We start from the raw sequence: 25,956 nt of genomic DNA on the forward strand, positions 1-25,956 counted from the left end.
CATTTATGAAAAGCTGGTTCAGTACTCCAAGCAGTTTTAGTGCATGAACTGAATTCCTTTTGGAGGAAACTAATAGAAGCTCCTATACAAAAGTGACCCAACAGGGCTTGCTAATTCCTGACTGCACTGCCATGAGGAGGTCTAGCACATACATACCAGATGTGCCAGTATTTGTTTGACAGAAGGCTATCAAACTTGGGATATCCTGAAGCTGTTCTTGTGAGCCAAGTTATCCTGCCCTACTACTTGCTGTCCACTGTGGGCCCTCAGCTCTTCACTGCAACTGATACCTGTCTTTCTGCTGCTTCTTCCTTATCCTTCTGTGTTTCTTCTGGCATGTCATCCCTTCCTACTTTATCTGCCCTGTTGCTTTTCTCCATTGCTGAACGCTGTTGCTTTTATTGTCCTTTACTATCATTGCTTTTCAATTTCTGCCCATCTGACACCTACCTTTTCTGCCTGTTGGGGAAGAAGGGCAACAAGGAAACAATGCCACTGCTGAGTCTTTCCTGTGAAGTGGTCAAAAGTTTGTTGGTAGTCTGGATGAAGACCGGGACAGCAAACGGAGATAAGGAACAGCACAGCAGACATGTGCCCACTGCAGAAAGCTAGAAGAAATCTTCAGGTACCCGCTCACTGCCAAGCCTGCAGCCCATTTCAGCTCAAGTCTGAGGGCCACCATGCAGTAGTATCTAGAGGGGTGCATGCTGTCCCTGAACCCTACACGGACAATCTGGGCAGGAGCACATCCAGGGACCCTTTTCATCCACGGACTCCTTTCCACACCACAGCAGGCTTCAGGAGAGCTGTTGGCTAAAACCCAGGTGTGTGTACAGATTTCCATGCTCATTTTAATGGTGACTTTGTGAGTGAATTAATTAATGCCTTCATTTTTGGGGGGAATTAAGGTATTTTGTTCAGAGCAGCAGTGTAGCTGTATAAATCATTGCTCTGACCGCAAGGGTTGCTTTGTCTTTAGAAGCAGTTGCCCTGGGACCATGAGATGTGAGATAAATCTTCCACATATTAGTCACCTGTGTCAGAAACCGTGGGTTGTGCCTGTGGACCTGCCTCAGGCTGGGCAGAGTGTCAGCTGTGTGCACAGCACCTTGGGATAACACAGCCCCCTCTGGGCTTCTGCGATAAGAACATGCTGCCAGTGCCTTTCCTTCCCCCACCAGGCAGCTGCAGGCTGATGGTCTGGTGCCGGCAGCGTTCATTCAGACCATGAAGCAGTCTCTAACTGAGGAGCCATGGAGTTTTGTGGTGACGCTTAATTCGCTTTGCATACGAATAAGCCAAAAATATCACTGGCTGTCCCACCCTTGCCCAGGCACTGGCAGTGGGCGGCAGTAGTGCAGGCTCCCCAGCGAAGCTTTGACTCCACAGGGCACAAGGCACAGTACTGCCCTTGTCCCTGGTTGTGGCAGACAGCTTGCTGCGGGCACTCAGCTGGGGCCATGCATCTCCCATGGTAGTAGGGTTAAAAGGGACACTGTCACATCTGCTGACATGTTGTTGCTGCTCGCGGAGCTTTGAACCCATGTCATGTCCTAACGTTATCCAGCAAACTTCTGTGTTGGGGCATTCTGAGTATTGATTGCAGGTGGAGGGACAGGCCGTACTGTTGTGTGTGTCCCCTCAAGCACACAGGTCTAGGTCATTACTCGGTCTGGGCAGGCAGGAGCATGGCATGGAGCACATTGAGAGCACACACTGACAGAAGGCCCTCTCTGTGCTCAAAAGCCTTAACCCTGGCTCCTTGAAGAAAACCAGAGGCTAGGAGGAGGAAGGCCATAGGCAAGAAACTATCTTGTATCTTCACAGGCACTCGGGGACTGATGGGTTTGCTCTTCTCTCCTCCACAGAGTCCTCTGAGAAGGGAGTTGCAGCGATGTCCCTCCACCTTGTTCCCATGCTGCTGTGGGCAGGAGGCAGTATGCACCCCACGGGGCTATCTTTGAGCACCCAGAGGCCAAGACAGCACTGCAGAGGGAGGAAGATGACAGAGGCTGTAGTGGAAAGGCATCTGCAGGATGCTGAGCATGACTGACATGGCTCATGTGATACCAGACTGGTAAAAGCTTGGGAGCAGGAGGCTCTGAAGAGGTGGGAGAAGGACAGCCTCAGCAGGAGGACCAGTGAACTATCTTCCCTGGCAGTGGTGGTTGCTGGGCATTTGCTGGAAGAAGCAGCTCTGCCTGCTGCCGACCCTCTCATGGCTGATGCCTGGGTGGACAGCAGAGCCCCCATCCGTGTGTGCAAGTCAGTCAGAAGGGTGAGGTGTGGTAAGAGGCATGTAGACTATAGTCTCTATAGGAGGCTATAGGACAGGCCCTCTCCTGTCCTCTCCGTTCCCATCAGCATTGTGTTAGTTAGGCCTTGTTGGCCAAATTCTGTTAATTTTGTCTCTGTATAGACCCTGTTGGCCCACAGGGGAGTGTACGTGGTTGTGTTTGTCCTCTCCTCTGTTTCTATTCTAATAAGGTACGAGCTGTATTTCCCCCAGGAACTGAAACCTTTTGTTGTCTGAGCTTTGTGACAGCTATTTCTGTTTAGCTGTAGGTATTCCTCCCATCTGGGTTTTTGGCCTTTACTTAAAGTTCCCCTTTCTGTGTATGTTAAGTAATGGAAAGAGGCTGTGGGATGGACAGCAGAGCACTGGGCAGGTCACAGGACCCATCATGAAGTAGAAAGAGCGCAGCATCTCCCTATACTCTGCCTAGTTTTTCAGCCAAAAGCATAGGTGTGGGAGAGATGGGTGATATCCTCTGTCAGCTAAACAGTATAACCCTTTTCCCACAGGGACAGGAGGAGGGAGAAGAGAACGTTTCCTTGCTGTGCAGGCTTCCTTCTATCTTCCAGGGCCTTATCAGCTGGTCCTGCTTCCTCAGCCTTCCTCATGCATTCCTCCCCCCCCTTTCTCCCAGTGCTATTCACAGATGTCTTGGAAAGCAAGTCCTCCTTTTTCTAGCAGCTCCCTGCGAAGTGGCAGGAAGCAACGCTCCCCTTCCTTTCCCTGCTCGCCCCCAGTTCCATTTTTCTGAGTTGCAGCTGCTCCTGCTGTAGCAGGTATCGAGCTTCCCCTCCTCCTGGCTGCTACCTTTTGGCTACTATGCTTTTCTGAGCAGACCAATCTATACTGAGGCGTGGGAGAACATCACCCACAGCTCGCGGGTTGGGGAGGGGAGCGGGGATTGTCTCAAGTGTTATTTGGGTCACAGTCAAAACCACTAGCCAGTATACAGTAAAGAGCAAAAAAGGATATAGAGGGTCAGGGAAGATATAACTAGGCATGCCTAAAAGGCATGATGGGTTGAGTGTCACTGGGAAGTGAGCATTAAAGACAGCAAGCCTCCGGGTGCAGCACGGTTTGGAGACATTTCCATGCTCCCTCTCAAGGGAGATGGATTAAAAAGGATGCAGAGAAATTTTGGGAAGCTGTTCTTTTCTATTCATTATATTTGTGCATTTTCCATTGTATCTATTACAATGTTTTCTGCCTACTTCACCCCTAACCAAGTCAGTCAGATTCTTGATCTATGGAGCGTATGTCACTCTTGTTGACCGGGGCATATTCCATTGTGCACATGCATCTGGTGCCCTCACCATTTGCAGCAGATATGGAAAACCCTGCATACAGCCACCACTGAAACTGTTCCTGGGAACACTGGCATCATGCTGCCGTGCTTGGCCTGCTGCGAGCCAGTGGCTGCAAGCCAAACGCTCGTTCCGTCTCTGCCTCATGAGTGGAAACGGCACAGGTAAAATTGGCGTGGACACCACTGCTGTCAGGATGTCCTTGTGAACTGGTGCAGGGGATAAATGACAACTTCTGCAATGCAAATGGAGATCTGAACGCCAGGAGTCAGCCAGCTTTGCTTTTTTTTTTTTTTTTTGCGCAAAGAAGATACTACCATGTCCTTTGGTCTGAGACTGATGGTTCAAAAGACATGGGCATCAGAGTCCTGATGAAGTTGCTGAGATGCCTAGAGATGTCCCTTGATGGTTCTCCAGTGTCAGCCTGGCAAGGCCAGCAGTCCTTGTGATCTGTGTAGCCATAACCATAACAAGATGGTCACTGGTTAAGAATGTGGAGCCCCCATCGGGCCCAAAGATGGGCTGTATGATTCTCATGTCACTCATACACGCTGCTCAGCAGTTGGACTGTAACCTCCAAGACTGTCTTCATGCCTCTGTCCTCCCCAGATCAGCAGGAGTTTGGTTGCAGGGCTTCGTAAAAAGGCAGTAGCCTCCCCTCCCCACGCACCTTGAAAACACAGGGGCTGCTGAAGCCTTCTGTGAAGGTGTGGTGCCAGCTCACAACAGAAGACCTTGACAGCATCCCTTCTCAAGCAAAAGTCGTGTTCCTGTCAGTCTGAGCACCACCTCCCCAACCTGAAACCTTTGTTCAGCCATGGGCAAAGCAGTGACTGTAACAACGATTCGTAGCAGGATGCTGTTTGGCATCTGTGTCTTCAGTGAAACTGAGGTGCCAGAAGACAAGCATCAGTTCATGCAGGGTCCTTTCACCTTGCTCTTACCAGTTTCAACTTGAGCCCCACGCTCCTTCCCTACTGTGCCTTGCACAGCATGGTGTCCAAATTTGGAGTGGGATGGTGTACAGGGCAGCACAAGGAGAAAAAAAGCTTGTGTGTGAGATTTTTATACAGGTGATGACATGAGAACTGACACATAAGTGTTATCTGGGTGACAGATGAAGCCTACTGTGGTACTTTCTAAAGGGGTTTGCTGACAAGGATGCAAAGTTTATTGGAAACCTTTTTTCGGGGAAGTTTTGAACCACACCTGTACTGGAGATAGGCAGTACCATGCTGTGACACGTCTAATCTGAAAATATCTCCCCAAACCAGGTACACTGGAAATGTGAGACGCTTCTGCACTAACTGTTTTGATCTACTGATCTCCTGCTGCTCCGAGTTATGAGCTGATGTAGACATAGCCTATTACTGAGACAATTTGGTTAGGAGTTCTGGGGAACCCCGGAGTTTATTTTCTGGTTACGTAAACTTAACTTTAATATATATATATATTTATCATTATTGTTCTTTTCCCCCAGTGCCTACAACATTCCTAGTTTTCGTGCTGGTGCTCAGTTGCTCAGCTCATTGAGTGGATACGCCTATACCAAGCGAGCCTGGAAAAAAGAAGTTGTCGAGTTGTATATGGATCCAGCTTTTTTCCAGATGGACACTTCATGCACTCAGTAAGACATGAGATTGTAGGACTCCAAGATTCTATTCTGAATTTGCAAAGAAAAGCTTTAAAGGAGAAGGGCTCATATTGGAAAGAAAATTCTGTTTAGTACTTTCTTACAGAATGTAATAATGTTAAAAATGGGTCTCAACAACTAATTCTATGAAATGCATTATAAGCACTGAAGTTTTCATTATACTGCAGAAGAATAAACTTGTCTTATGCCGATACTCCCCTTAGCAATTAGGGAACTGCATACAGTAGAGCTGGAGGACCTAGAATGCAGTATGTGTTAAACCAAATAAGAGTGTGCGTATTGGATATCATTTGGAAACTGTTTCCTTGTATGGAATCTTTGACCAAAATATTTTCTGAGGTGAATCTATACCAAAGGTTTCTCTGGTTATCTAATTCCTTCTATATCTTATCCAGTTGGAGATCCATTATTGATCATCTTCTAACACACGAGAAAACTATGTTTAAAGATTTGATGAGTAAGTATCAGCTACTGATAACTTATTTCTACATTAATTTGAAATCTATTTTCATTTGAGCTATTGGGTACATTTTTAATATAGTAATGTATCAATAAAATGCAGACAATGCATCTGCATAATTGAGTATGTTGCCAACTTTATTCACAGCTAAAAGCCGTCTTCAGTTAATTCTGTATTTTGATCATGTCTAAAACACCCCATAAGTTTTTTTTTTTCTAGAAATGCTAATGTTGGACTCCTGCATTCACATTTTGCCATAATTTTAAGTTGCTGAATTGTGACCTTTGCAGCCGTTCCCTGTTAGAAAGCAAGGAGGCTTTGGCTAACTTTGCAGGTGTCTGTATACTGGCATCGAGCTGTAGGAATGTGGTGCACCAGTACGGCAAACCTTTGAGCAATGTGCTTTGACCTCTAATTCAGGCTTGAGGAGAGTGTAGAAGAAAATGGGGGAAGGGATGGGATAGAACCCCTTAAATTTGCGTGGAGCTTCAAAAGAAAAAGCAGCTTTAGTCTCTTCTTCAGATCTTTTAAAAGAATATTTGAAGGGTTACAGTGTGAGACTAATTCATAACACACTTTTTTTAACTATGTATTTTTAAACTAATCTCCTTTGTTTCTCAGTAAGTCTTAAAGCTCTGAGATCACTCATCTATGGATTTAGGAGACTGAAAAGAGGGGAAGATTCATGCACTTAAGGGCAGAGATGGGTTTAAAATACTGGACAGCCTCATTGGAGCTGCAGTGCTTGTTTCATGTAATTTTCCTGCTAGCGTGAGCAGATCTGGATCAACACCAGTCTATTATTCCAATTAGTAGACCCAAAGAGAGTTTTTCTTTTTAAAAGATTTCAGGACATAGGAATTATTTTCAGCCCAAAACACAAGAAGCCTTTATATAGTAGGTAATTCATATCTCTGTTATAGATATGCAGAGCAGCGCCTTAAAACTGTACCCAAGTTTTGAGCAAAAAGCAATGTTGTTAAAGCGGCAAGCTTTCGCTGTCTTTAGTGGAGAGATTGATCAGTATCATCTCTATCTTCCATTAATACAAGGTAAGATTTGTAATTTCACCTGCCTTTTTTTTTTCTCAGCTGTAACACATACATAAATTGTGTAAGAAAGGAATGTCACCTATTTTCCAACATGCACTTCCATTTTTTAAAAGTTTTTAACAAAATTTATGATGCTGTGAATCTCTGAATTCTAACAAATAAATAATCTCATTAAGAGGGAGACAAGAATCTGGGTTCCAAAGCCTTTGGTCTGGAAATATAACTAGAAACATGATTATTTTGTGGCAATCTTTCAGCCACTCTTGAGCTGTTGTTCTCTTTTAAATGTCAGTTTTGGCAAAATTTTGTCCAATATAAAACCACCATGTCTTCAAACTTTTTCTGAATCACAATTTTGTTAATAGAGTGCAAGGGACTCAACCCAAAACTGATGATAAAGCACAAATTTTGTTTTGCCACCTTCTACATTTTTTTATTTCCCAAAACAACACATGTTCAGGAAAATACTACTTTTTTTTTTCTTTCTACTTTTTTTATGTTTATTTCAGAACGACTGACTGAGAACCTCCGTGTTGGGCAGACTTCTATAGTTGCCGCACAGATGTTTCTCTTCTTCAGAGTTCTTTTGTTAAGGATTTCTCCTCAGCATCTAACCTCGTTGTGGCCAATTATGGTAACTGAATTGGTAAGGAATAAGTAGTAATTTGAAACTAATTAGTGTGTGTTTTTTCCCATTTCACCTTTTTCTTCCTCCCAAATACACTCCCTGTTTGAAAAAGGGAAATGTTTTCCTAGTTTTACATTAGTCTGATAATTTGGGAAAAGAATTAACAGTCATTAGGAGATACCTTTTTGATTAATTTTGTTGTTGTTGCTAATGTAATCTCTCACGTTTTGTTAATTTGTTGCAAGTCGTAAGAGTAAACTAAGAGTCTGTGGTTCCTTATACTATGTGAAGCATATCTTTTTTGTGATTGAGTTCTATGAACATTTCACCATCCCCACAAATAATTCATTTCTTTAAAGATTCAGACATTTCTACAGCTGGAAGAAGATTTAACTGAGGAAGATGAACCATCAAAGTAAGAATTACCTTTTGTCTGATAGAGAACTTGTGAAAGCTGGTAACAATTGGGCTTGTTCTGTATCTGCAAATTTTTATTTATTTATTTATTTGATTCTCTGCGATAGGGAGGAGACAACAGGATTTTTTGTTATTGCGCTTGTGTATTTCCGGTACTGATGAATCATAGTTTAGGAAATTTTTTTTTAGCAGCTAAAATAGTGGTATGTTCAAAAAACATAAGTACCACTTATTAGTTGCAAACAAAAATAGAAGAGATGCTAAGTCAGCATTTGAGTATTTTAACATGTTGACATTTTTTCTGAATATTTTAGATTACTTTTTCTTCTAACAGCCTTTTATATTAATTACAGTGCTCATACAGAATAAAAATAGTTGTTGTTGCGCACAGGCGCAAGTGCTCGTTTGTGTAAATGTACACATTTCTCTTCTGCTGAGTGAAAAACATCTAGTGGATTTATGTTTTAATGGTACATTTCTTAATTGTAACTAACACAGGAGCAACAGCAAAATAAGCAAACAGAAAGTCTCAGGTGATGGCAGTGGATCTGACATACAGCAGAATGAGCTGTCCTTGTACTTATCAGCTTGTAAGTTTTTGGACACAGCACTTTCATTTCCACCTGACAGGATGCAGTTGTTTCAAATGTAAGTCCTCTAATTACTTCCCTGTTCTCCAGGTTGTTACCATTCTTATCATAGAACAGTTTGGGTTGGAAGGGACCTCTAAAGGTCATCTAGTCCAAGCCCCCTGCCGTGGGCAGGGACATCTTCAACTAGATCAGGTTGCTCAGAGCCCCGGCCAACCTGACCTTGAATGTTTCCAGGGATGGGGCATCCACCACCTCTCTGGGCAACCTGTGCCAGTGTTTCACCACCCTCAGCGTAAAAAATTTCTTCCTTCTATGTAGTCTAAATCTACCCCCCTTTAGTTTAAAGCCATTCCCCCTTGTCCTGTCGCAACAGGCCCTGCTAAAAAGTCTGCCACCATCTTTTTTATAAGCCCCCTTTAAGCACTGATAGGCTGCAAGGTCTCCCCGAAGCCTTCTCTTCTCTAGGCTGAACAACCCCAACTCTCTCAGCCTTTCCTCATAGGAGAGGTGTTCCATTCCCCTGATCATTTTCATGGCCCCCTTCTGGACCCGCTCCAACAGGTCCGTGTCTGTCTTGTGCTGAGGGCTCCAGAGCTGGACGCAGTACTCCAGGTGGGGTCTCAGCAGAGCAGAGGGGCAGAATCACCTCCCTCGACCTGCTGGCCACGCTGCTTTTGATGCAGCCCAGGATACGGTTGGCCTTCTGGGCTGCGAGCGCACATTGCCAGGTCATGTCCAATTTTTCATCCACCAGTATCCCCAAGTCCTTCTCGGCAGGGCTGCTCTCAATCCCTTCATCCCCCAGCCTGTATTGATACTGGGGGTTGCCCCAACCCAGGGGCAGGACCTTGCACTTGGCCTTGTTAAACCTCATGAGGTTCACGTGGGTCCACTTCTCAAGCTTGTCCAGGTCCCTCTGGATGGCATCCCGTCCCTCTGGCGTGCCAACTGCAGCACTCAACTTGGTGTCATCTGCAAACTTGCTGAGGGTGCACTCGATCCCACTGTCTATGTCATTGATGAAGATATTAAACAGTACCGGTCCCAATACGGACCCCTGCGGGACACCACTCATCACTGATCTCTGTCTGGACATTGAGCCGTTGACCACTACGCTCTGGATGCAACCATCGAACCAATTCCTCACCCACCGGACAGTCCACCCATCAGATCCATACCTCTCCAGTTTAGAGAGAAGGATGTTGTGGGGGACCGTGCCAAAGGCCTTACAGAGGTCCAAGTAGACGACATCTGTAGCCCTTCCCGTGTCCACTGACGTAGTCACTCCATCATAGAAGGCCACTAGGTTAGTCAGGCAGGACTTGCCCTTGGTGAAGCCATGCTGGCTGTCTCGAATCACCTCCCTGTCCTCCATGTGCCTTAGCATAGCTTCCAGGAGGATCTGTTCCATGATCTTCCCAGGCACAGAGGTGAGACTGACTGGCCTGTAGTTCCCCGGGTCTTCCTTTTTTCCCCCTTTTAAAAATGGGGGTTGTTTCCCCTTTTCCAATCAGTGGGAACTTCACCGGACTGCCATGACTTCTCAAATACGATGGATAGTGGCTTAGCAACTTCATCTGCCAGTTCCTTCAGGACCCGCGGATGGATCTCATCAGGTCCCATGGACTTGTGCACCTTCAGGTGCCTTAGACGGTCTCGAACCAGATGTTCTCCCACAGTGGGCGGCTCTTCATTCTCCCAGTCCCTGCCTTTGCCTTCTGCAGCTTGGGTGGTATGGCTTGAGCTCTTGCCGGTGAAGACTGAGGCAAAAAAGTCATTGAGTACCTCCACCTTCTCCATATCCCGGGTAACCAGGTCTCCCATTTCGTTCCAGAGAGGGCCCACATTTTCCCTTGTCTTCCTTTCATCCCCGACATACATATAGAAGCTTTTCTTGTTGCCCTTGACGTCCCTGGCCAGATTTAATTCTATCAGGGCTTTAGCTTTCCTAACCTGATCCCTGGCTGCTCAGACAATTTCTCTGTATTCCTCCCAGTCTACCTGTCCTTGCTTCCATCCTCTGTAGGCTTCCTTTTTGTGTTTGGGTTTGTCCAGGAGCTCCTTGTTCATCCATGCAGGCCCCCTGGCGTTTTTGCCTGACTTCCTCTTTGTTGGGATGCTCCTGAGCTTGGAGGAAGTGATCCTTGAATATTAACCAGCTTTCTCGGGCCCCTCTTCCCTCCAGGGCTTTGTCCCCTGGCACTCTACCAAGCAGATCCCTGAAGAGGCCAAAGTCTGCTCTCCTGAAGTCCAGGGTAGTGAGCTTGCTCTGCGCCCTCCTCGGTGCCCTAAGGATCTTGAACTCCACCATTTTGTGGTCACTGCAGCCCAGGCTGCCCTTCAGCTTCACATTCCCCACAAGCCCCTCCTTGTTGGTGAGAACAAGGTCCAGCATAGCACCTCTCCTCGTTGGCTCCTCTACCACTTGGAGAAGGAAGTTATCATCGACGCGTCCCAGGAACCTCTTGGATTGCTTATGCCCTGCCATGTTGTCCCTCCAACAGATGTCGGGGTGGTTGAAGTCCCCCATGAGGACCAGGGCTTGTGAGTGTGAGGCTGCTCCTATCTGTCTCTAGAGGGCCTCATCCGCTCGGTCTTCCTGGTTGGGTGGCCTGTAGCAGACCCCCGTTGTAATGTCACCTGTCCCTGCCTTCCCTTTAATCCTGACCCATAAGCTCTTGGTCGGCTCCTCATCCATCCCCAGGCAGAGCTCCATGCACTCCAGCTGGTCATTGACATAGAGGGCGACACGCCCTCCTCTTTATCCTTTACAGTAATTCCAGATCTATTTTCTTCTAGACTTAATTTTGCCATCAGTTCTTTTTACAAGTGCAGATGTTGATACTCAGAAAAATGTAATTTGGGGTATTTGGAAAAATAATTCAGTCTTGTCAGTGTAGGAGGATTTCACCATCCTCATCAGGAGGTTCTCTAACTTGGAAAAATTGGGAGAAGAGAAAGAGAGACTGTTCTTTGTTTTCCCTTTGCACAGACTTGGGAATTTTTTGGAGCCAGTTGCACTTAAAAACTGACATGATAGTAACTCCTTGTTCATTAAGTTTGGCTCTGGTAATAGCGTAATATTATAGTTACGACAGCTCTTTCTGTAAATAAACCTGTGCTCCACCTACCTATGTATGATCCAAACAAGGATTTTTTCTGCCTGTCGTCTTATCAAGTAATCCATTTGTTTCAGGTATAAATGGGCATTTGTCCCAGAGGTGGACACAGAGTCATCTACTGTGACCTCTTATCTGGTAGAAAATCATCAGGAATGCAGACCACACATTATAAGAATCATGGATCTGCTGAAGATGAAATATGGGGTAAAGAAAGAATGCTTCACTTGAATCTTTTTCTTTTTTTTTGTTTTAATCCATTAACTTACTTTTCTAAACAAGTAACAAGATTTTAAGTTAGGCGAGAGGTTTTTAGATATTCTAATAAAATTCATGAGGCTTTAAAAAATTATCTGCCTGCTTTCACATATGTATCCTGGAGATGTCAGATTGCTTTTGAGTGTGAGGGAACAATAGGCGGTTCTCCTATTGTTCCCTTAAATCTGCCCACAACCACCCAGTGAAAACAATTTGTCTCAGACAGGACCGGTATTTATAAAAAAGAGCATGCTGTACTTTGTCAAAGAAGTTTACCATAATAGCCTTTTAAATTACCGCTAAGGTTTCATATTAATTCTTCCAGAAAAGGAAATAGGGGCATTTGTATTTCTCAGAGGTACCTCTGTATTCTGTTGTTGTTTGATATGTGATTCTGAAGGCTAGTCCAAATTTGCAGTCTTCTGAACGTGAGAGACTTTAATGGAACCCCGAATCCAAATATAGAATAACTCGGTATACCATCTACACAATTTATATTGTGGTACAGTTGTAGGCTGTGGATCTCTTAGTATGAAAAAAGTGTATAGTACAGGGTTCAAACAAGCCATAACAACATTGTGTCTTAATGCAAAACCTTTAGTACATCTTGGTTTGTTTGCTTACAGGAAACAAACGACACTGAGGGAATTTCCAAGAAGCACAGATTTCCTCTTTTGAACTTCCGCTCTGTATCTAGCATCACCCAGCTTATGCCCTTCTTCAAGACTCTGTGTTGCGCATTTACAACAAACGGGAGTGAGTCCCAGAATTCACATACTTCTGCATCTCTCTCTGTGGACTATGTTGGCAGTAATGGCATAAAGATCTTGCAGCAGCTTGAAGAGAGTGTTGAATGCGACTTCCTTGAAAACATGGAAAGTTAAGCCGCACGTCGGACGCTTGGCTCGTGGTGAATAAATAGCGAAAAAAGGGAAGACTTTACTGCAATTCTTCTCTTCTTTTTTTTTCCCCAGTTTTGAAACTACATTTTGGGTTTTCTTCCTGCTGTTGTGGAGTGCTCTTCAATAATCCAGGCTTCTGAGTTGGTGTTAAAAAGCAGGATTCTTCAGTTCCTGTGGGGGAAAAACAAAAGTACAGTTTAGTGGTAATTTATCATAGTTACTGTATTCTTTTACTTGTTTTCAATGTGAAGGATTAAAGAGATTTTGTAAATAAAGGAAGAATGTTTTTGACTTGGTGAAAGTAGCAACTGTACCATTTATCCAGTAACTTCTCAAATGACTATTTTAAACTGCTTTTGGAACTGTGTTCTGAAAGTAAATTTAAGAAAAAGCTAATATTGCATGTCAGCGTACAATCAGTTTGCAGACAAGCCATTTCCTGAGGTTAAAGCCTGCTTCTACTTCTCCTTTCTTTAACTTGTCCTAAAACTTATCAACTTCTAAACAGATCACCTAAATTTCAAACAGATGTATTTTATAAGTCTTAGCATTGTGCAAATAACTGCAGACTTACCATGTTTGTAATTTCAACTCTGTACTATAATAGCATTCTTCAGGATTAGTGATTCCTAAATAAAGACAAACACATGCATAAAAGACAAACCTATGCAATAACATTTTGTAATTTGCATTACTTGAGGGGTTTTTATCTTAATTAATTGACTAAAAATATTCTAATTCAGTTTTTTAATTAAAAAACTTTGTTCTTTCAGTGACTAAGTTCACTTTGCAACTTCTGAAATGCAACTAAATGAAGATAATTCTGTAAAAATATAAATTGCTGTATACCAACAGCCTAATTAAAATGAAAATTCTTTTATTTAAAGAACACTTTTTATACAAAAGAATGTATTTGGCTGTTCCTAGGTGTTAAAAGAGGTAGGGAGATCATCATAGTGCCATGACTACAGTAATGTTCAAGGTGCAGCTTATTTCGGAACTGCACTGCTACCACTGCAGGACCTGGGAGAGAGGGATTAGTTCTGCCACCAAACAGCGCAGCTGCATGTCTGAAGGACACTTCTGATGGACAGCGGAGAAGCACCATCGCAGCAACACATACAACAAAAGGCTTAATAGAATGTTTTTTTAAATGAGGAGGTGGACTCCACTGAATTTTCATATTTAGTGGATTATCTGGCTGAATTTGCAATGCTGATTTGTTTGGGAGGGGAAGTTTATCATATTTTTCATGGTGAAAAGCTTTGTCTGCTTTTTTTTTTTGTTGTTGTTTTACACACACCTTTGCCTCCGGAGAAATTGGTTTTGTAAGATCCACCTGCAGACTGGTATGTGCTACCTGTGTTACTTGGAACATCACAACTGAGGTAAATGTGCTGGGTATTGGACTTCACTCACGGGTTTGCTAATTAAAAAAGGACATAGAAAACGTACAGTTTACTGTCACTAGGTTGTGAGGTCAGGGATTATTTTTTTTTTTTTTCCAAAACTCACGCAAAAAACATGGAAGGCTCTTCTGCAGTGTTTTCTTACCTAGATATATGAAGTTTTCATCTTTGGATTATAAACTAAAATAATGAAACACTGAACAACATGCATTACTATGATAATACTGCAATGCTCTATGAAGATAATACTACAATAGGCTTATGCTAAACTTAACTGTAAAAATGCACATAAGCTGTTTAAGGAAAGTGATAGACTGAAGTGTAATATTGTGTAGTCACTAAGAATGTGAATTATATGTATTAATATAATTTATTAATGATCTCTAAAGCTATTGGAATGAGCACAAGTGAAAAGTCATCCTTTTAAAGCATTACTTGAAAATTGGAGCAGGATATTTTTAAAATGGTTGTGTTCGTTACTTACATATCTTCAATAATTTTTAAAGAGAATATTGTTAATACTCAGGATGATTTGGTAGTTCTACCTTCAGCTTTCTGGTGGTTGCATTCCATACTTGGGTATTTCCCTTAAAATCCTGATGAGATGCTGTCCAATGGGCTATTAAAATCTAAGACAACTTTTTGCCATCAAACTTTTTGTTTTACGTTCTCCCATAAGCTATAAACCTGTGTCTTCACATAGTTTCCTCGCTGACTGGAGGTGGTGAACCAGTAACTTAGACTGAGGGTTTTGTCATCCTTCCCCTTGAAAGGGAAAGTCCCGTTCTGGCTGCCTGTACTTCAGATGTGCAGGGGATCGGACATCAGTCACTTCCCCCCCTGCTGTGGTGGTGACTTTAAAAACAGAATCTGTGACTTAGGTCTGTGTAACTCACTAACTTCTAAGATGATCTTACCTTCTACAAAAATACCACTTGCTTCTAACTCCTGCCTTCGTACATACTTTTACCTTTGTCCTGTGGTTCTGCAGATGGCTGCTTTAAATGGCCTCAGATATTTGTGACCTGCAGAGTCCTTTCACTGAAGCAGAATCTAATTCTTAAGAAGAAAAAGTTCTTCAAAATTCAGTATATAAGCAAATCTTGTATCATTATAAATAGGGTGTGAGTAAGGAGGAAAGGGCTCCAACTAAAAAAAGTCCTACTTGGGTGGTGGAGGGGCACAGTTACATAGGCCTAAAGCTATCTCTACCAGTGTAACTTTATTCCTTTTCTGTATGGGACTAACTGTAGTCATTTTAATTCTTATGCTACTGCTGTTAAATCCACATGAAGGAGGAGGGTTGTACTGCTCTAACAGTGGTACTGCCAAAGCAGTATAACTTCACTGTAGATGAATCTGAAAAACTTTAGCCTAGAACTCGGTATCAAGAACAGGAGAGAAAATGCTTTTGCTTTGCTGTGTAGTTCTTTCTTTGCTTGTTTTCAGAATAACCAAGCTTGGCTTTCTCTTTTGGATACTTCAGCTTTGAGATAGCATAGCCACAGTGCATGATACACAAAGGGAGAAGTATTTAAATATTCAAAAGGGTTTCATTTTCCTGAAGGAAAAAAATAGTAGGTGCAACCAAGGTAACTGCCAAAGAACAGCAGAACTTGAAATACGGAGCATTAAGTAATGGTTAAGTGTATTCGATACTATATTTGAATGTAATTCTTCTAATAATATTAAATGTTAATTTGAAATACCTTTACAAATGCAATTCTCATTTTTCAGACTACCTTTACTGCTCTCTCACCAACTTTTTATCTGATTCTGTAAAAGCTCTCAAATTCAATCTCAATGGATGACGGCTCTGTACAGAACTCCATAGACCTCAGTTTTTGGATCCCAGCAGCAGTGGCTCTGTGCTAGCCCCTACACTTGCCTAGCGAAAGACTGCACCACTGCCTCCCTCATCCTACCATCACAGGCCCCTACTGCTCCAGCTTGTACGTCCCTATCTTTTTGCATTCCTGAACTTTCCACCCTGGGATCCCAGTCCCGCGGTCTTGGGACAAGTTTTCTGGATTTGTGTGTCTGGAAGAACTGTGTGGAGCAGATGGAGGAAGCTGCTGCTGCTGCAGCATCAGGGGATCATTGATGACCGCCAGGCACTGACCCCCTGTACAGAGGGGAGCGCCTCTCCCCAGGAAATTAGGGACTGCTGTTGCATAATGCTTTCTCTGTGTGCCAGAGCTTTCCAAACTTCAGTCGGTACGCTTTTATATGTTCAGGGCAAATGCCCTGAAAGTACTGCCTTTTCATTTGGAAGAAAGAAAACTCTTCCATTCAACTGAGCTTGAAAATCTAAGGCCAGAGAAGTACGGTTTCGATGACTTTGTGAAAGCTGCTTTGCGGATTTCATCCTTTCTCTGTAGTCTGTACATCTTTTGTAATGTTGTGTGATGTACCTTGCACCTCAGAAGCTGCTAATCATAGAATCATTTAGGTTGATGTTTGATTACACTGCATATGTTGAAAATCATTGGTACATGCTGTATGTATGCTGGGAAATACTATAGCGTAGCAGCTAGTAATACTGAAGCACTGAATGTCTCTCGAGTCTCTGCTTAAAGAACAGCAGGGTTGGCCATTTAGGTTTGGCAGTAACAGCAAACCTCCATTTTTTGCAATTACTGTCCCAGTGCAGCTCCCCTACTTAAATACTGGTTGTCTCCTAGTGATCAGTTCCCAGAGTTTCAGGTGAGGCTAACAGCAGCCGCAATTGCTCCGCAGATAGGGTCGTTAGATCCCATTTCTGCAAACAGATCAAAGGAATGGAGGGAGCAGGCAGACGGGGAAAAACGATTGATCAAAACTGATGACACTGCCAGAATGAGGCTGAGGTATGTCTTCCATGATAACTCCCCGAGCAGAGGCATCCATGCAGGCACAATGCGTTCCTTGCAACCCCAATACTGTCATTAGTCTCATTCATGTTGGTGGGCAGGGTTGTGAGGCCCCACCTAGGCCCGGGGGAGGGGGGAAGGCTTCTGTTGAAGATAGGAGGGGAAAGCATTTCCCTCAAGGTCTGTCGAAGGCTGCTCCTCAACTAAAGAGTAAATGGCCTGTAAGGTTTCAGGCACCATGAATTATCTCAGGCTTTTCTTTTTATTTTCTCTTGCAACGTGTACCTACAGCTCTGGGGGTTTTGTGGTTTTTTCTTCTATCTGTCCACCACCAAAATCACAGCTCCCCTCCAGCTGTAGAAATTTGAGATTACAGAATGAAAAATTGGGAGGACAACAAAAGGAGCTAGAGAGCAATGCACAGCTAGCTTGTAATAGACACTAGGGAGCTTCCCAGCTATAAATGTGTGTAAAGCAGTTGGGTTTTTAAAGTCCTCCAGGAAGAAAACCAATAATCTGGGCTTAAGGTAAGTAACCACGCACAGCTCAAAACACGTGCCAATAGCTGAACCATAGTAATTGTAATGAAACACCTGAGGGATTTAGTTCTGCAAGTAAACAGCATGTGAAACATGAATTCTGGCCTCTACTCCTCTTGCAGAAGAACGCATGTTACTTGTATGCAGCTCTGTAGAATACAGGTCGTGCTAAACCTTCCTGTTGAGACTCCTGTTACTTGTACCAGGCAGGCTCCTTCCCACGTTCCCAACTGCGGTGAAAACGTCTGTTGTAAATAGTGGTACTGGAATCCGACCGCACGCTGCCTTTGAGGAACTCGGGGACCCACCGGAGGGGGGCAGCCGTGCCACCGCGGTTCCGCAGGTGCACCCGACAGCCCGCCCGAGGAGGGCGAGGGCGGACAGGCCCCTCTGACCGAACCCTCGGTCCTCACCTCGCGTTCCGGGGCGCGCAGCCGAGCTCGCTGCGCCAGCCTTAGGCAGACGGTTGTCGGTATCGGCACTCTTCCACGTTACTCCGTGTTAATTATCCATTTAAATGGTGTTGCCGCCGGAGAACCGGCATTACAGCTGCGCTCCCGTCAGCAGAGCGGCAGCCCATCCCCGCCGCCAGCGGAGGGAGCGCAGACCGGCAGCCACGGCCCCTGCCGACGGGAGCTCTGCCCAGAGGGGCGGCCGCAGCGTTTACCCGCCCCCGGGCTACGCCGCTCCTCCCCGCCGCCCTCAGGGAAGCGGGATACCGTACGTCGCACCAAGAGAGGGCAACGCCGGGATCGCTTCACGTAGGAGCCGCCGCCTTCCCCCAACAGCCGCCCCGGCCCGCTTACCCTCCCTCCCTGAGAGGGAGCGGCCTGGGAGCGGGCGCGCTTAGCGCCGGAAGCGTGCGAGGAGGGGGCGAGGCGGAAGTGCGGGCCCCGGGCACTCCCCAGCGCCTCTCCCGCCCCCGACACTTCCCGCCCCGGCTCTCGCTGCGGCACAAAAGATGGCGGCGAAAACACAGGGCGGCATCCGCCTCAGCGCGGTGAGTGGCGCGGATCCCCGCGGGGCGAGCCGGGGAGGGCTCCCCAGGGGACGGTTTCTCTCCTCCCTCGGTGGTCCCCGCTGCGGGGGGCGGCGCGGGGGCGGCGCTGTCTGGCAGCCGGGGGGAGCGGGGGCGCCTGTGCGAGGCCGGCGGCGGCTGAGGGGCAGGGCGCTCTGGGGAGCTGCCGTGCCGCTTGAACAGCTCGTCGCTTTGCCTCGGTGAAAGCGGGGAGCGGGAGTCTGCCCGGGCTGGGGGCGACGCCTCGCCTCTCCGGGAGCAAAAAGTTGTCGGCCAAATGTTGGGAAGGGCGGGCTCCGGAGCCCTTCGCCTGGAGTAAACCAGCGCCTTGCCTCAGGCTTTTCTCTCGTCTTACGCTGTCCCCGGCAGCGCCCTTACCCAGCCCCCGGCGCGCTGTGGTCTGGTCGCTTTACCGACGAGAAAAGCCGCGGGTACCAGCACCTGCCGGCCGTGCCGGGCGAGCCCCGCCGGCGGGAGCGGGCGGGAGCCGCCGGGGGGCCGCGGTCGCCAGCTCCCGGGCGGGGTGCGTGGCAGGCCGTGGGGGCTCTGTCATCGACCTCGGCACAAAATGAGCTGGTCTAGCTCAGGCTGTGCGGGAGGGGAAGTTACAGTCTGCGGGTGGGTCGGGTTGGTTATTGGGGGCGGGGCGGGGTTCACAGTCTGTTGTAGTGATGTAGTTGGTTGCGAACGTAGTGACCTCTAATTGGAAGCTTGTAACTTAAAATCTTAACTACCTCTTGCAAGAGGCCTAATTACATTTTAACAAGGGTGATGAACGTGCATGCAGTTAAACCCACTACTGCATCGTGCTTTTCAGTCACAGTATTGCTCGTTGCTCTCCTTTTGTGGCAATTGGTCATTTCCTTATTTGTGCTGATACAAATTAAGTTAAAGCTACTTTTTGAGTTGTTTGATACATCGCTGATGAAACAGGATGTTTTTTAAAGCCCTTTCTGACTTCAGCTATCTATGCCTGTAAGTCACGCTTAAAGTTACAAACACCTGGTTCGTAACTTTACTTATAGAATAGTGGAAAGAAGCTGGATCGTTACAGTAAGTAACTTGTCAAACATCTGAGTGGAAAACACATGTTAATATATTCTCAGCACTGCTTAAATTACCTTAATATAAATTGCCATGATTGTAGAGGTTAGCTGTAAATGTCATCTACTTGAAGTTCAAGAATTACATTTTCATTTCAGGTCTTTAATTCTTGTAAGTTTTTTAAATCCACGGTTTGTCTGATATATTTTATTAGAGAAGTGTTCTTGTTTAGATAACACAATGTTTAAAAAAAAAAAAAAGGAGCAAGGTCTCCCTTTGTTTAATGCTTTGTTAGTCTTCTCGAGGGGAAAAATACATCAGCATTAATAATCAACCTTTGCAAAAAAACTACATATCACAAGTCAGACTGCAGAGTTTAAAATTGTTCTCAAGTTGAAATCACTTTGACAAGCTGAACTCTTACAGATACCGATGAGAAATCTAAGCTAAAGTTGGTACAGTTGGTAACTTTCTGAATTATTTTTAGGATGCTGTTTGGTTTTGTTTGTCAGTAGTCATAACTGAAAGTTTACATTCAGTCTGTTTCCAGTGAAAGCTGTGACTTTTGTAGGTTTTCGCTAAAGAAGTGAAGCAGCTGATACAGTTTTTTAACAGGTTGTGTCCTACAGTGTAAAAGGCTCTATTTTCTAGAGAACAAGAGAGAGCTGATGGCCACAGTCTTTTCTGTCAGCATCTTTGGAAATATGCTGGGTTTCACCAAAATGTTTCCATTAATTTCAGAAGCATATATAAACAACACAGGCAGTGTGAGCAGGCCTGGTAACTCATTCCCACGCTGGCATTTATCTCCTTCTGTTGCTCTGTAAATTTTTTGCTCAGTTGCATGATGAGACAGATCAGGGAAGTGATCCAGGTTAAAAATAAGATTTAAACATTATTTTTGTTTTGGATCAGCTCCTTCGTGTGGTTCATGTAAGTGGACTAGCATAACTGGGAGGGAGGAAGAAAGAAGAACATATCAGGAAAGAAACAAGCAGCCAGGTGGGATAAAAGCAAGAGGGGGAAAATGGCAGTGGGGTTGTTTCTCAAAAAGTTGTAAAATACTTTTATAAGACAAGACAGATTGTTCAGTGGTAACTTGATTTGTGCATGCCTTATGCTCTGCAAGGGATGGAAGAGTTACAGTTTTGTTGGAAAATTAAAATTCCCAAAGCTGTCTGTTGTTTTTGAGAGAGCAGCTGCTTTATCCTGAAATATTTGCTGGTCAAAATTGTAGGAGATGCTCCTCTTATTGCAGCTGAGTCTTTTTATAATATGCAGTTCGAAGGAGGAGGGGATTTAGTTATATCTCCAAAAAGGATTTGGCTGTACTTGGTCTCAAAAGAAAAAGTGAAACTAACCAAAACCTGCTTAGTAACAAAATGTATTAAGCCCAGTGAATAAAGCAACTGAATTGTCTCACTGAATCTATGCTAACATAGTCGAAAGTGAGCGTTCACCAGGGAACTAACTCCTTCCTACTGCACTTACTGAACTTCAGTTATTCATGAGCTAATTAAAGTGGTGGCTTGATAAAATGAAGTGTTAGGGGACAAAATGGGCTCAAATATTTCCTGATGAACTCATCAGGAAATGAGTTGCTGCTGACAGCTGGGTGTGTTCTGAAGCAAACTACGAAGGTAATGGCCTTATCCACTATTCTCCATTTTTTTTAATCTGGTTTTGTCATGTGCCCTTGTTTGAATGCCTTACATGAGCAAGTGGTGCTGTCTGCTCTGAGGTAGACTTTCCCGTGAACTACCCTGTGGGATACTCGCTCACCTTTTGCTGGGGGAGATATTAGAGCCAAGAATCAGTTTCTTACAATTCCTGTGTTCCAACCCATATCTTCTCATTTCATATAAACAGTTCACAAGTTCCCAGTTCTGTTTACCACCTTCCAGCCTTTCTCAAGACCTTACCACTTGAAACAGCAATCCAGAGAAGATCAGCATAATTCTTGTGTTTGTTTTGTGATCATGTCAGTGTTGGTGATGCTGAGGTTCGTTCTTTTATCAGCATTGTCTGGTGACCAGTGGAGGTTCACAACTGTGAACTCATGCCTTTATCAAAACTACAGTCAGGGCTTTTCACCAAGTCCATATTGCTGAGGTTACAATGCCAGTAGTAACTCCAGAGGTCCCAGTCTGCCTGGGTTGTATGGTTGGAGTTTTTCACTGGCTATCAGCAGAGAAATATTTTAGCAGAGTTGAGCAGATGCTGAATGCATGAATGTGTGCATCTCTGTGGTGGGGTTTTTTGAATGTTAGTGTTTATGTTTTGACAAGGAGGGATTTCAGGTGGGGGGAAAAAAAAAACAAAACCAGTTGATTCTTATGTATTTTGATCATGAAGCTTCGAAAGCAAAGGAACAAATGCTGCCAGCACTGTGAAAGGTTGAAGTGAAGAGAATGATACAGAGATCTTAAGATCCACTGAGTTACTGTATGGCAGAAGAAGAAATCAAAAGATCCTTTTAACCGTGTGCCATGGAATATGTGAGGTTTCCATTAATAGACTTGATGTCATTTTCTTCTTGGATTCTAAATCATTTGTAAGTATCTGTTAGGAATTTGAAAGGGGCACAGTAACTTAGCCTGACTCAATTTACCAGATTTTATAAAACTGGAGTTTTAAAGCACAGATGGCAATGAAGAACGTGATATCTAGTCATACTTGTACTCTAGCTCGATGGAGAAATGCAGGGATTAAGTTGCAGTCTGAAAGTGTGTCCTGTGCTCTTATGACCTTAGAATCAAAGTGAGGTTTCTTGGCAACTTATGTCGATCTGAACTAGGGCTGCTGCCTTAACTCCTGCTCTGGTACCTGGCTCATGGCTCTAGAACCTGCTTGTAGCATTATTCCTTTTCGCTGATAAATGACTTGGAGACTTGAAGTGGTTGCTTGCTTTTATTTAGACTTTACTAACTATATAAAAGTGCTTGTCAGTGTAGTAGTTCCATAAAATTTATGAAACATGGATATGTACACACAATTTTTAAATATTTTTCTGATATTTTTATATCTTATAATGTGGATTATATTATGGTTTTTGATGTAACTGCACTGTACAAGGACTATTCCCAGCATTATGAATTCGTAGATACTGCTTTTTGTGCCATCAACATAACTATGCCAGTGAGGCTTAAGCATATATGTGCAGTGGGTTTGTGTTAAAGGTCTTGTAAAAGTATAATCACAGATATTCTCAGTGGTAATGCAAATGCAACTGTATTAGTTTCAGCAGTTAAATTTCTTCAAACATTGCATTGACAAATCCTTAAGTTATATAGATATTTAGTTCTGGTTTTCCTAGTCTTTTGATCTAGGTGAATATATATGAACCCAGGCTTTCATAAATTACTTGAGAATACTTTTGTCACTGACATCTGTAAGATACGTCCCATAAATAGGTACTTTATTTGCATATTCTCATCTGGTCCTAGTAGTGGCTATGTTCCTCTGGTTACATCTTATCGTAAGTGAGGATGAAATGTCTGAGATCGAATTGCTAAAAGCACAAACCACTAGTTGAGAGAATCTGACAGGTGATTTTGATCAATATGGGCAAAATATCAATGACATTGGACAGTAAGCCACTGAGTATATTAGGTGCTGCTCACTTTTTGGATTAAGTTTAATACTCATGGTTTAAGATGTACGTTTTTAACATTTGAGAGCATGTGCTTCTGTTACTAGATTTGGACTAAGGCTTTGATGTTTTCGGTAACCTAGCATCGGTATATAGCAATAGTTCCTTATATTTTTATAAAGATGAAAAGAGTTTGATAGGATGACAATATAACCCATGCTCAGAATATAGTATGATACTGTGCTGAATTCTGTATTGCTCTTTTGTCTTTAATAACTGTATTAATGTTCCCTTTAAAAGGTGTTAGTATGCAAATATTTAAAAGTAAATTAAATTACAGCCTTTTGGTAGTGTTGTACAAAACAGCTTCATTTAATGTTACTTTATTTAATGTACTGTTTTCTGGCTTGGTATCATTGAAGAGTGCAAACTAATGCCATTGTTTGTGGTTTATTTCAGCTTTGTCCAAAGTTCTTGCATACCAACTCTACCAGTCACACCTGGCCTTTCAGTGCAATTGCAGAACTTATAGGTATGTGGATCAATAGTTTGCCTGAGTACTTGATTGTAATACTTTTTTCTCCTTGTAAAACTTTTTTCCTTCAGGTAGGGGAACAAGTTGATCCTGTTGTTACTGTTCAGAATCTTACAACTTTTTTTTTTTTTTTTTGGTACAGTCAGATTGACTTTTTTCTTAACGGCGTAAGTACTACCTGACATCAGTTCCAGAGGCCTTGTAGGATTTGCCAGTTTCTTCTAGTGAATTTATTAAGGATTGCCAAATATAGAAGACTCTGGACCAAGTGAATTCCTTCTCGTCCACCAAATGCAAGCCTACTGCTTTTTGCTGTTCTCAGGCCCAACGAGTAGTAAGGCTGAGTGTACATTCCAAAGATGTGCGTGCACACTTGCCTCCTGTACAGACACAGCTGGCCACAGACAGGAGGACAGTAACTTTGAAAGAACCCACATAAACACAAGCAATGCTCGAAACGTGAACAGCACAAATGGCCTTATCCTATTCCTGCTTCCTGGCTAACCAGGTTTAAAGTTCATTAGTGGCACATATGCATACTTTCACTTGCTTATCACTCATGCTTGCCCACGTTTCTGGGTGTTTTGCCAAGACCTGGGAGTCCTTCCAGTACCTGCATCCTGGCCTTCTTACCAGTCTCTGGCTTAGACCTTGGATCTCAATGGTTGCTGGTTTCTTCCAACTTATTGGCTTGTCCAACTTGAAGTTTGCTAGCAGAACAAATGCGTGCAGGCACACACTGAGAATAGAGAGCACACTCACACAGGAAATAGTTAGAAATAGTGTTTAGTAAGAACGTACAACAGGGTAGCACAGGGTCCAATCATACAAGCATACTGACCAGCAGCTAGCTTGCACACAATCAGCCTTTGTTATTTGCCGCCCCCCACCCCCCGTGCCACATTATACCATTCTTCTCCCATCCGCTTTAACCTTTCCCTTTTCTTCAATGCTTCCTCAAAATATCCAATAGTAATTTTTGCACATTGTCACGGTACCCCTCAAACATCCTAATTTTCTTCTTTTGGGTTACCAAGCTTCTGGCTGAACATCTTCAGGATTATACTTGGGTGGTTCCTTTTAATGGTCCATCCGTCAGTAGATGGAACTCCTAAGAGTTCTGTTCTTTGTTTATTGTCTCTGTCATCTGCTGTTAGCTAGGGCTTGCGCTATCTGTTTAATTTATTAGCTCCTGTTGATCTTGTCTTGCCTCTGATTTTTTTGAATAGCTGTTAACTGGGCATCTTCAGAGTTGCTTGTTTTCTGAGTTAGGGAATGATTAGCAGACTTTCTTTAACTGGTTCCTCAAAATAAAGGTGTGGTTTGGAAAGACTTGCCAAGCTTATCTAGCAGTTTGCTGCTGCCAAAGGGAGCAACTCTTCGGGTCACACATTCCTTCACTTCCTGTGCATGAGTTCTGCTGTTGCTAATCCAGAAAATTAACCTAACAAAAGAAAGTAGGAATTTTTCAGCTAGATAAGGCCAGAGATGTCACAAAGGAGGAAACCAGAATCACATGGCTGCGGGAAGGGCTGGCTGGTTTGGGGGTAACAAAATACTGTCATTTCAGCTGTTTTATCACCCCATGCCATACCGGGCTAGAATGATCGTAGATGTGGTGTGCAAGGCATGCAAACTTGTCTTTTTCCTTTGCCTCTGGTTTGTCATATGTGTTGCTTTAACAAAGCTTCAAAAGCATTAGTAGCAACATATTGGTTGTAAAGGCTTCTAGTTAGTCACGTTGATTTAAATTTAAATAAGTTTTGTAATCTGTCTTTCATGTGAGATGTAAGGCTATACCATATGCCAAATATAAAATAATGTAAACAGGGTTACATATGGAGGCCTGAATTTTAGTTTATGCGAAGTTACCTAAAACGGTAGTGGTCTGTATGCTAAAATCTGCCTTTTAAGCTTTAGTCCCTCCTGTCAACTTTTTGCTGGTTATATTGCTGGCTTCTCCCATTAGTCCTCAGGCAGATTAAATTTAGGTGAACTAATGGTGATACTTGGAAGAGGGTAAATGGGACATCTAGAGAGAGTTGGTGAGCTAGCAAATCAGAAGACTTGTACAAAGTATGGTCTTAGAAGAATACTTGCAAACTTTCAGTTGTACTTGAAATGTCCTCTTTTGTTGATGCTGAAATATATTTTATGAACTTTTTCACTGTGGATGCAATTTGTACTTTATGCTTATAGAAAGCAAGCTACCAAGCTGTGATTCCTTTTTATAGGCTGCAATGCTGGCTTGAGCTGTTTATTTATGGTCCTCAGCTGAACCTGC

General features: G+C 43.8%; 2 protein-coding genes and 1 long non-coding RNA gene across 5 annotated transcripts in view; 2 read left to right on the forward strand and 1 right to left on the reverse strand.

The window, feature by feature from the left end:
• Positions 1-12,665, forward strand: part of DOP1B (DOP1 leucine zipper like protein B) — a 54,137-nt gene extending 41,472 nt beyond the window's left edge. For 2 of the 3 annotated variants that reach the window (XM_076353756.1, XM_076353766.1), the window contains 8 exons: positions 5,081-5,227; positions 5,650-5,711; positions 6,638-6,766; positions 7,276-7,412; positions 7,754-7,809; positions 8,310-8,459; positions 11,601-11,730; positions 12,408-12,665. In XM_076353756.1, coding sequence (XP_076209871.1) covers positions 5,081-5,227; positions 5,650-5,711; positions 6,638-6,766; positions 7,276-7,412; positions 7,754-7,809; positions 8,310-8,459; positions 11,601-11,730; positions 12,408-12,665 — 1,069 coding nt within the window. Of the gene's footprint in view, positions 1-5,080; positions 5,228-5,649; positions 5,712-6,637; positions 6,767-7,275; positions 7,413-7,753; positions 7,810-8,309; positions 8,460-11,600; positions 11,731-12,407 lie in introns of those variants that run through there. The other variant, XM_076353775.1, reaches the window with a different exon arrangement.
• A 117-nt stretch (positions 12,666-12,782) lies between these two features.
• LOC143167879 (uncharacterized) lies at positions 12,783-18,272 on the reverse strand. The gene is made up of 3 exons (XR_012996617.1): positions 17,897-18,272; positions 13,258-13,312; positions 12,783-12,854 (listed from the first exon to the last, which is right to left on the reverse strand). It is a non-coding gene; the product is annotated as an uncharacterized LOC143167879 (long non-coding RNA).
• Positions 18,273-18,308: 36 nt separating this feature from the next.
• The window catches only part of MORC3 (MORC family CW-type zinc finger 3), a 31,438-nt gene continuing 23,790 nt past the window's right edge, over positions 18,309-25,956 (forward strand). The window contains exons 1-2 of the mRNA XM_076353788.1: positions 18,309-18,483; positions 23,597-23,669. Coding sequence (XP_076209903.1) covers positions 18,445-18,483; positions 23,597-23,669 — 112 coding nt within the window. The 5' untranslated portion in view covers positions 18,309-18,444. The remainder of the gene's footprint in view (positions 18,484-23,596; positions 23,670-25,956) is intronic.

Source organism: Aptenodytes patagonicus, chromosome 1 (assembly GCF_965638725.1).
Source record: "Aptenodytes patagonicus chromosome 1, bAptPat1.pri.cur, whole genome shotgun sequence".
In the NCBI taxonomy this organism is placed as follows: domain Eukaryota; kingdom Metazoa; phylum Chordata; class Aves; order Sphenisciformes; family Spheniscidae; genus Aptenodytes; species Aptenodytes patagonicus.